The 11409-nt window shown below is 38.3% G+C and overlaps 1 protein-coding gene across 1 annotated transcript; it reads left to right on the top strand.

The window, feature by feature from the left end:
* Nucleotides 1-10252: 10252 nt before the first annotated feature.
* ccl25a (chemokine (C-C motif) ligand 25a) lies at nucleotides 10253-11292 on the top strand. Its single transcript, XM_063462727.1, has 4 exons — nucleotides 10253-10316; nucleotides 10530-10647; nucleotides 10979-11096; nucleotides 11181-11292. The coding sequence occupies exons 1-4, from the start codon at nucleotides 10253-10255 to the stop codon at nucleotides 11211-11213; spliced, it is 333 nt and encodes a 110-aa protein (XP_063318797.1). The 3' UTR covers nucleotides 11214-11292.
* The last annotated feature ends 117 nt before the right edge of the window (nucleotides 11293-11409 follow it).

Genomic DNA, 11409 nt, shown 5'->3' with positions numbered 1-11409 from the left:
TCAAAACAATAAAACCACAGCGGTTGAAAACAAAAAGATTTGTGCTATACATAAAAAGAAAGAACGAAAGCAAGTTCTGAACTTATTTGTGCATCTTGTTTGCCGTGGCCAGCTCGATAAAACCTAAAGCCCCACCTGGATTTATCAAGTATAATTATGGGGGTTGTCAATATTCTCTGTTAAGCCGGGTTTTCTGCTTCAAGTTGTATGCGTGGTCACATATAATGGACCATTTCACAGGTCGTGACTCCTCTACACTAAATGATCCCTATGAGTGACGTCTATTCCAATCAGAGACATTATCAGAGGATCATGAAGATAAATGGTGGTTAAGTGATTAAGGTGTGGCTACACATTAGACGCTTTAGAGCTGTGGTTTGTGGGCCAGTCAATTGGAAATTAATTTCACTGACTGAAGCGGTATTGTTGGTGTGTGTTCTGTGTTCTTTTAGCTGCAATTCAAGTAGCGTGAAAGAGACTTAGCTGTAGATTAGACTCAAATATGCAACCTTCAGTTTGCACTTTATTGTGTGGTTTTCTTGAACATATAAAATGTATTCCAGCAGAGAATCTATATTGCATTATACTGCATGCTGTAAATAAAAGAATCATTCAAATTATGGTGCTTCCGTCATATTTTAAATTAACACTGGGAAACATAACCTGCACCTGACCAGGTGATGTGTTCGGCATAAGTTACCACGGTAATTTATCACAAGCACTTCTGTGACACAGAAACTCCAACTTTAAACCCAACATAGCTTAGTAGGCCATTAATCTCACTTTCTAGTACACCCTTCAGTCCATAGTCTTTGTGGTGTTGAGTTTGGCAGTTTGGAAAGTGCCTGAAGTGAAATGTAAAGCATTGAATTGTTTTCTTTTCTCTTTTTTTGCATGTTTAACAGACAACTGTGTTAAACCTTCTTTTAAAAAGTGTAATGCTGAGACTATACATGTGCACATTTAGTTTGGCTACAAGTGTTGATGTGGTTGTAGTGGCTCAAGAATCACTCTTAGAGCTTAAACATTCAGAAAATATCATAAAATACAGATAGTGCATGTGTGCAGATAGTGCTGTGACACTATGTGTTTTTTATGGTGAGAATGTTTAATTAAATTGAAAATATTTGAAATTCTTTCTAATAATAAAATGTTAATAATTTCAGCCTTCTTTTAAAAGGCCTTTGTTCATCAGCTTTCAAGAGCCTCTTGTAAATTGAGCCAACTTGAAATTGCATTTCCCGTAGCACTTGTTAAACTTTCCAGACCTTCTCTTATCGTAATACAACATTCTTCCTGAAGATAACAGGATAATCATCCTGTTACGATTAGAAATGTTGTAATCTGGGAATATTGGTATTAAGTGATTCATTATTTGGTGATAATGGTAAGTACCCCTGCTTTTCATCTTCCAATAAATGGTCTTTCCGTGCATATCAGGCTTAGTTATGAACTAGATTAAGAAATGTAAGTTAGGCATAAAACAATAGTTAAATACAACACAGACATAAATACAAACCAGATCTTTGCCTTCTTTGCTCAAATGTGGTTAAGGAACACTGAAAAGAGGACATTTCATAAGAGTTTGCCTGAGTTGACCAAAGGTTTTCAGAAATAATCGTGCTTGAGATTTCCCCTCAGGCTCCCCTCAAACAAGCCACTGCATGTGTTTATACTCTTTGCTGCTGAGGGCTGTCATCCATCAGACGAGCTTGGCTTCTGCTTTGGGTCATATCAGTTTCTCTTTTGTACTTATCCACTGGTGTAGCGAATGTCCACTGTGCATCACTGTGTTTGCGTCTACGGGCAACAAACACCCCTCACTCAAAAGTTGGGACACACTCCCCCGCATACGAATAGCAAACTGGCTCTGTAACGCTCACCAAACTCTAATGCATTCGATGGTGTTTCTATCATAACGAGTCAAAACCCGTCATGGCAGATCCTGTAGCATTATTAAGAGGGTAAAAAGCAGTCTTTCAGTCAGAATCCATCCGTGGTGCAAAACCTGACTTTCTGCCTTCTTGATATGTGTAATATCTGTGTAATGATAACATCTACTTTGAAGTAGTCCAAGATTTACAATACTTTTTACATAACAGGCTTCTCATTTTCCAGAGTTTTGTAACTAATACCTAAAGATGAAACCCTTGGGGGAGTCCCCTACAAAAACAGGGGGTAATTATGGTTATGTAACTTTCTTCCACAAAATCCAAAACCATGTTATTTGTTCAGTGGTATAATGTTGGATCTTATCTACTGAAACTAGTCATTTGAAGGGCAGAGCTGATTGCGTAATACATTAGAATAAAATAAAACTGCTAGGGGAAAATTAAAAACTCCAAAAATGCTCAACATAGCCACATTCCCATGGACAAAAGTATTGGGCCACATGTCTTAGTCTTTGAATTCAGCTGTTTTCCGCCTCACTGGCACATGCATATAAAAGATCCTAGCCATGCAGCCTGCCTTTACAAACATTTGTAAAAGAATGAGTCATTCTAAACAGCTCAACCATAGTAATGCTGCAGGATTTCCTCCAAGATACTCGACAATTGATTGTCAGTGGTATTATTGCAAAGTGGAAATGTTTAGCAACCACAGCACCGTAAAGTTACAGAGTGGGCTTGATGAGTGATGAGGCGTATATTGCTTAGAAATTTTAAAGCTCCTCTGGCGTTAACATCAGTAAAAATCCAGTGCACTGGGAGCTTCATCCTATGGTTTTCCATGGTCCATGGTCTACAGCTGTAATGTGCTATAGTATTTGGTCTATAAAGTTTAGTAGTGTTGTCTTTCATTTCAACTCAAATCCCGCAAAAAAATGTGCATATTTGGTAATTTGTTTTGGGTTTTCTAGTGTGCCAAATGTGTTTGAAGTGTTCTCCAAGTGTTCTCATTTTCTCCCTGAGTCTGCAATACATTTTTTCCAGACTCTGACAGACAACTCTAAGTGCCCGCAGGTGTAAAATTACTCATCTATCATTAGAGTCAGCTTTGTGATTGACTGGTGACCTGTGTCTTGCCTCTCTCAGTCTCACAGTCATAGCTCAAACAGAATGCAAGCCCCCGCAACCCTCAGTGAAGTACATCGCTGATATATGGATGGAATACATTACAGGTCTGGGACAGGACAGGAGCTCTGGTCTCCCGGACAAAAAGCCCATATGCATCCACCTAATCTTACTATCCACATTACTACATAACATGCACACATAGATTTGTCTGCCACTGTGGTCTTTGTCAGTTCTGCCGTCATAATCAGGTTTTATTTTGATACTGCAATAAATGTTCTGTGAAATCCCATATGGAAAAGAAATAGTAAAAACTTACATGATTTACTCATGAAAGTGGTCACTTTCTCATTACTTTCATATATTGTTTTAGTAAGTATCCAAAACATACAAGTTTCATTTATATAATTTTTCAAGGGATCTTATATCTGTTTTCACTCTTGTATGCTTTTCATACAAGTTTCACACAAGACAGATACAAACTTTATAAGATTTATATATGTCTTTTCCATATGGGATAGGCCATTAAGGTTCCCAGAACTTCTGGGAAAGTGTTGCATCTCTAGAGGTGGCTTTGTGTATGTTTATATATGTTTATGAATATATAAAATCTCATTATTGCACTTGCAACTGGCTACTGAAGGTCTGATGTCCTAACCTAACATCAAAAGACAATAAAAAAGACTTGTTATTGCAGAGGCCTGTAAGATTATAGTAAACTTACGCCTGTTTGTTGTATTCATTTCCTGGTTTCTATGTTGATTTAATGTTGACATGAAAAGCAAAAAGGCCGAATCATAGTGACGTTCGCGGCACAAATCAATGCCCCTGAGATTAAAGAACCTTTTGATCATGTTGACCCGGGGATTTTTCCTTCCAGAAAGCAGTCAGTTAAAATTTAAACCTCAAATGAATTTTGAAGGCCTCCTCACAGGCATGTTTCCAAAAGAAAGGAAGGGCGGAAGGAAGGAAAGAAAGAACGGATTTGCAACTCCTTGACCTTTGCTTCAAAATAAAGCAATAATAATAAAACTGAAAAAGAAATAGTAGAAGCTAACTTGTTTTGGATAGCTTTCCCATGTGTTTGCTTTCATTTTTCCTTTTTTTGGTACACTGCAGTTTACAAATGGATCGTTGCAAGAGAAGTAAATGTTAAATCAGTATCATTATTCAGTCTGCAGCAAGTAAAAAGCCCTGTCCTCATCTATACTGCTGCTTCTTTTTTTTTTGTACTGTGTGCCAAAGTAAAGTTTCTCACACAATGATAAATGTATTCTTGGAGATGTTAAATGACAGCGATAATGAAGGGATAAAGCAACATATCACATTATCTGACGGGAATGCTGAAGACAACACTGTGCATCTTTGCACAGACAGAGTCCAAGTACCTTTGGCAGCAGACCATCATCTTCTGACAAATACTCAATACCATTAATCCATCAGGATTTTTCAAATATGCAGTCACATACAGGAATAGAGCTCGGCACAGCCAACAACCTTTTTTTTCTTAGAAAGTTACTCATTGGTTTACCAATGAATGTTCAGTTGAATTGTACTGTGATCAAACCCACACATCTAACATGAAATATTCACTGCAAGACCAGAATTGCCCCTCCAAAAAAAAAAAGAGAGACAATTTAATCAGAGCAATCTGAACGTATGTAAACTTCTTTAGAGCCTGGGTGGCACAAATGCAGATTCTTTCTTTACGACACATGCAGGTTGCATGTGGGAGCAGTAAATAACTGAAGTGAGCACAAGTATCCTGCAGGCACAAAAGAAAAAGAAAGGGACAGGTCAGTGGCACGCTTCACACCGAAGAGTGCTATCAGATGTCCACTTAGCCGCTTGAGGCTCATTAGTACCTGTCACAGGGCGTTCAAAAAGAATCCTTTTAAATGTGCCGCAGGAGCCTCTTGTCAGGAATTAACATGGGTGGATATGCATAGATGGATTCTGACAAGTATCTTTAATGCAAAGTTTATCATCTGTCAGAACTTAATATGACTGTAGGGAAGATGCATGTACATCCTGATGTACTCTTGCAGCTTAAGTTTCCCACATTAAAGTCAGGTTTTCTGAGAATACTGAAGAATGTAAACAAGCTTTTAATGTTGCGCTAACATGTATCCCCTACACCGCACATATCAGACTAATATTGGTTCTGAAGTCAATATATCTGAGCCTAAAAGGCAATTATTATTATCATGTAAGGTTGGGCAACATTAATGTTATATAAACCTGCACTTATGACTTTAAAATACAAAGACTTGTTGTCTTTTTTTATGTCCCCTTTTTGGTAAGTTCCAAGGGTCAGAAGGGAGTTCTCATATTTCCGTCAGGCCTTGTGAACTATGCTGATATAAAGTCTTTATGGTCCGATAAAACTTTGTGTAACACCTGCAGGGAATTTCCACACATTTAAGAGTAAATGAACAACAACAAACCTTTCATCTTTATTCTGTGACGGACATCAAAATGTTCCTTTTTCTATAGAAAAAAACACCATACATTTACTGTGTGCTCTTAAAATATAGGTGGGAGTGTGAAGATTTATGTTATCAGATGAAAAGATTACAGAGTTTGAGAGAGATTCAGTCAAATGAGGCTTTAAGATGAATTTACCAAAAGATCTAAAGGAAAATCTTATGTTTGTATGTAGTAAATATGCTGTCAGCGTGTGAGAAAGATCTTATCAAATTACACAATTGTCAGTTTCCAAAGAAAGAAAAGACTCAAGAGATAGGAATGGTTTTCTGTTTTGGAATTTTAATATTCAACTAAATCCTTATTTTGCTGTTTAAAGTGTAATTTATTTTGACATAAACAAAAATGTCTTATTAGTCGGATATTTGACTGTTATGGCTGTGGCAGCCACTGCTCTGATTTTGCAGTTTGATACAATCAGCAATTATGCAAGAGCACTTAGGCTTGAAAAAGAGCGCTCCAGTACAGAAGCCCTTTGCACCGTCATGGCTGTGTGGTCATAGTCTGCTCCTGCTCAGTAGAGAGTAGGGTACTTTGTTTATTTAACCTCATTACTTAATTATACCTATTTAATTTTCTCTTGCATGTGGTGGCCAACTTTTAGATTTTGTTGTTTTCTTTTGGATTTTTAAAAATATCTACAAATACAGTTTTATCAATAAAATAAATATAAAATATGACATATGTGGTATACTATAAGCAGTGCTGTGCGTATATTAAAAAATGTCAGTTTTGCTTGTATGATTGTGTTTTTATACTAATGTGTGTGAATTTAGATGAACTGCCTGTGCTGTCTGTATGTTGTTTAATATATAATAACCATATTTTTTAGGGTTATAACTGATAATCATTTTAATATCTACCAAATTTGAGAGTGATGGTCAAAAGAAAGTACACTCTCATTCAGTTCCCAAGTTTTATGTTTCAGTTCATGATTTAAAAAACCCTCCTCAGATGAACTACAACACAACATGTTACACTGTGCCATTATTTATTTAACAGAAACAAAATCAAAATAAGTCAGAAGCAGTGTGTAGAAAAACTAAGTAAAACCCACGATTGATTATTTGGGCAGCAATAGATTGAAGTAACTGTTTTCTGTAAGATTCATCGATCTCTCATGGTTGTAGGGGAATTTTGGCCCATGCTTCTTTACAGTGTTGCTTCAGTTCATTGAGGTTTGCAGGGATTCATTTATGCACAGCTCTCTCAATTTCCTACCACCACTACATTTCAAACAGGTTGAGGTCTGGGCTTTGACTGGCCCATTGCAACACTTTGATTTATTTCTTTTTCAGCCATTCTGTTGTAGATTTGCAGTTGTGCTTAGGATCATCCTATCGCATGACCAACCTTTGACCGTGCCAGATGACCTCACATTGATTACAGAATACTTTGGTATAAAGATGAGTTCATGGTCAACTCAGTCACTGCAAGATGTTGGAGATCCTGTGACAAGCTCCAACCTCTACCACCATGCTTGACAGTTGGAATGAGATGTATGTATGTATGTATGATTTGCTTAGGTGTAATTTTGCCAACCTAAGTTGTTCTTTTAAGAGATAATAGACTTTCTCACGGCAACCCTTCCAAACAAGCCCTACTACTTCAGTCTTCAGTACAGTATGCTACACTCCAATTACAAGAGCCTCAAGCAACATAGGAGTAAATGTTATAGTTAGAGATGTATATTTCAGATAAATAAAGCATAATGTAGACACTAAACATTTGTTTAATCTCTCCCTTCACACGCCGGCAGTCTGTTTGAGTGCAAGTGAGGCAGGTGTGGCACTGACAACCACGTGAAAGATACAGTGGCTTGCAAAAGTATTCGGCCCCCTTGAACTTTTCCACATTTTGTCACATTACAGCCACAAACATGAATCAATGTTATTGGAATTCCACGTGAAAGATAAATACAAAGTGGTGTACACGTGAGAAGCGGAACGAAAATCATACATGATTCCAAACATTTTTTACAAATAAATAACTGCAAAGTGGGGTGTGCGTAATTATTCAGCCCCCTGAGTCAATACTTTGTAGAACCACCTTTTGCTGCAATTCCAGCTGCCAGTCTTTTAGGGTATGTCTCTACCAGCTTTGCACATCTACAGACTGAAATCCTTGCCCATTCTTCTTTGCAAAACAGCTCCAGCTCAGTCAGATTAGATGGACAGCGTTTGTGAACAGCAGTTTTCAGATCTTGCCACAGATTCTGGATTGGATTTAGATCTGGACTTTGACTGGGCCATTCTAACACATGGATATGTTTTGGTTGAAACCATTCCATTGTTGCCCTGGCTTTATGTTTAGGGTCGTTGTCCTGCTGGAAGGTGAACCTCCGCCCCAGTCTCAAGTCTTTTGCAGACGCCAAGAGGTTTTCTTCCAAGATTGCCCTGTATTTGGCTCCATCCATCTTCCCATCAACTCTGACCAGCTTCCCTGTCCCTGCTGAAGAGAAGCACCCCCAGAGCATGATGCTGCCACCACCATATTTGACAGTGGGGATGGTGTGTTCAGAGTGATGTGCAGTGTTAGTTTATCGCCACACATAGCGTTTTGCATTTTGGCCAAAAAGTTCCATTTTGGTCTCATGTGACCAGAGCACCTTCTTCCACATGTTTGCTGTGTCCCCCACATGGCTTGTGGCAAACTGCAAACGGGACTTCTTATGGTTTTCTGTTAACAATGGCTTTCTTCTTGCCACTCTTCCATAAAGGCCAACTTTGTGCAGTGCACCACTAATAGTTGTCCTATGGACAGATTCCCCCACCTGAGCTGTAGATCTCTGCAGCTCGTCCAGAGTCACCATGGGCCTCTTGGCTGCATTTCTGATCAGCGCTCTCCTTGTTCTGCCTGTGAGTTTAGGTGGACGGCCTTGTCTTGGTAGGTTTACAGTTGTGCCATACTCCTTCCATTTCTGAATGATGGCTTGAACAGTGCTCCGTGGGATGTTCAAGGCTTGGGAAATCTTTTTGTAGCCTAAGCCTGCTTTAAATTTCTCAGTAACTTTATCCCTGACCTGTCTGGTGTGTTCTTTGGACTTCATGGTGTTGTTGCTCCCAATATTCTCTTAGACAACCTCTGAAGCCGTCACAGGGCAGTTGTGGAGCTGTTTTGCAAAGAAGAATGGGCAAGAATTTCAGTCTGTAGATGTGCAAAGCTGGTAGAGACATATCCTAAAAGACTGGCAACTGTAATTGCAGCAAAAGGTGGTTCTACAAAGTATTGACTCAGGGGGCTGAATAATTACGCACACCCCACTTTTCAGTTATTTATTTGTAAAAAATGTTTGGAATCATGTATGATTTTCGTTCCACTTCTCACGTGTACACCACTTTGTATTGGTCTTTCACGTGGAATTCCAATAAAATTGATTCATGTTTGTGGCTGCAATGTGACAAAATGTGGAAAAGTTCAAGGGGGCCGAATACTTTTGCAAGCCACTGTATGAAACGAAACTAAGTGAAACTAATAGGATTTTGTAAAGAGAATAAGCACAAACGTTTGCATTTATTGTGGTAACATTTATTTAAGCGTGCTCTAACTTGGATTTTTTTTTACTGGTAATGACTGATTGACTGAATAATTATATGATCTAATGCGTGAACTTTTTTAAAGGCACCAAAGTAGGGCACGTCAACAACATGAGAAATAAACTGGGATCCACCTAGGAAAAGTTACTGGAAACTAACTGCTGTCTTTGTTTGATCAGTATTAGGGGATATGTCAATTTTTGTTTCACCTTTTATCTTTATATTGGCCCAATCTTGTCTTTCATAAGCAAAACCAGTCGTTTTAATCAGCGTGCATTGCACCTGACCAGCTTGATCCCTCACAGACACGTGCCTTTGCACGAAAATGCAAAAAGTCAAGTTTCTATCATTGCAAGTTCATTCAAGTGTTTTTACTTTTTTTTTTGAAAAAATCAGCAAAACATAAAATTGCAATGCCAATCAAGAAACCTGAGGCTGACGCCTTGAAGGCATTCATTAAACAAGAGTTTAAAAAAAGTCTTGGTACAAAGGTTATGGAAATATGATCCTGCCCCTGAGTGTCTTTATAAGAGTGCTGTGCCTGCACAAGTTGATAGACACAACGTTAGAGCTTCAGTCTACACCTGGAGAACAGGAGGTGAGTAATCATATTGGTTTTTACAAACAGACATTGCACTCGGTTTTCACGTGGATGCTTTACTAATTATAGGTTTATTTATTATCATTTAATTTTATTAGTATAGTAATATTAGTATTGCATCTGATTAGTTTCAGTAAATTTTGCAGTATTTGTAAGAGTACTCAAATGAAAGTAATGATCTTATAACACATTTTGCTATAAGATCATTGAAATAGATAATAGAATAGATTCAAATAGAAACTGATTTGATGTTTATTTGTTCTGAATCTTGTTTCCTTAACACATCTGGGCATTGGATGCATATTAATTCACATTTTGTGGTCTAATGGCCAAAGCTAAGTAGTCCTATTTTTGCAAATAGGGTAACATTTCGTTACCAGGTTGAACTGCTGAGCTTAAAAGATTAACGATACATATAGGTAACAAGTCCAGTCAATATACAATATTTGTTCAAGGTTCAAGGTTTGAGATGTGAATCATGAACGCATGGGAGGGGTTGAGGCACCATAACCACAGAGTGATAAGGCCTGTAATGATGATTGCAGGGAAAAACTTATATTTCTTATATTTATAAACCTATTTTTTTTTTTAGCGCTGCCACAACAGACCTCGCCATGCGGTTCAACACTCTGTTCTTCCTACTGATCCTTTCCTGCGTCTGTCTGGCACTGGCACAAGGTACAGCAATTTTAAAGAAAGAAATCTGAAAACAGTGTCATATGTGCAGCATGCAATAAAGAGGCGTGAAGACACAGCAGAGATAAAGGAGGTTGTTTTATTGCTGAAGTGTGTGCGTGGGTAGATGTTGCTTCACTGCGTACTTGTCTTAAACAACATATCTTTGTTGTGCAAATTTTGTCATGTTGTTAAATGGTGATTTTATATTTTCAGTGTCCTATGATAACTGCTGTCTAAAGTATGTGAGATCAATGGGCTCCGGTGCTCAAAAACACGCAGTGAAGTACAGACATCAGAAGACAGATGGAGGCTGCAACATCCCAGCTGTAATGTAAGTGGATGTACAACACATAGTGACGTTATTATTGTTAAATAAACAGTCACAAAAATGCTTTTCTGGTTGCGTCTGTACTGTAGCACCCATAACATGATGTCTTTAAGGGGTTCCTCTGACAAATACCCCCTTCATTGTAATATAATAATAATGATAATTACAGTGAAACTAGCAAAAATCTAAGTGGAAAGTGAACGTACATACAAAACATCCATTTTAGCACTTTAACACAGCAACCTCTCTGAACTCGCAGTGATTTTTTCTTTAACCCATGTCTGTTTTATTTGCATGCTAAAAATAATCCTCAACTGTGCCAATTATCTTTCAGCTTCACCATGAGGAGGGGCCGTATCCTCTGCACAGACCCAAAAGAAACGTGGGTAAAGGAACTGATGGTAAAAATTGACGAGAGAAGAGAGAGAGAGACAGAGAAGCCCAGTGATATGGTAATTACTAAAACCATTTTGCGGCCTGAGGATTTGCTTGTGCATTTTAAAAACTGATGTTCACACTGTTGTCTCTGTTCTTAGCAGCGACGTCGACGACATTCAAGGAGAGGCTGAGGGCAGCTGCCAGCTAACATTGGCCCCCGTTCATCTCTCTGCCATCCGCTATCTTATAAACGAGCAACATGTGGTTTTATGGTGGTTTTTATGGTGTCTTACGGGAGGCAGTTGTGGAAGCCTGCCAAGAAATCTTGTAGCATTACTTTTGCTTTCACTCTGTGCACATATAAGGGTCAAACGCTTAAAGTTTCGG

The sequence above is a fragment of the Pelmatolapia mariae genome, linkage group LG18 (genome assembly GCF_036321145.2).
Source record: "Pelmatolapia mariae isolate MD_Pm_ZW linkage group LG18, Pm_UMD_F_2, whole genome shotgun sequence".
Taxonomy (NCBI): domain Eukaryota; kingdom Metazoa; phylum Chordata; class Actinopteri; order Cichliformes; family Cichlidae; genus Pelmatolapia; species Pelmatolapia mariae.
The sequence above is the reverse complement of the archived record's forward strand: the minus strand, read 5'-3'. Positions and strand labels throughout refer to the sequence as shown.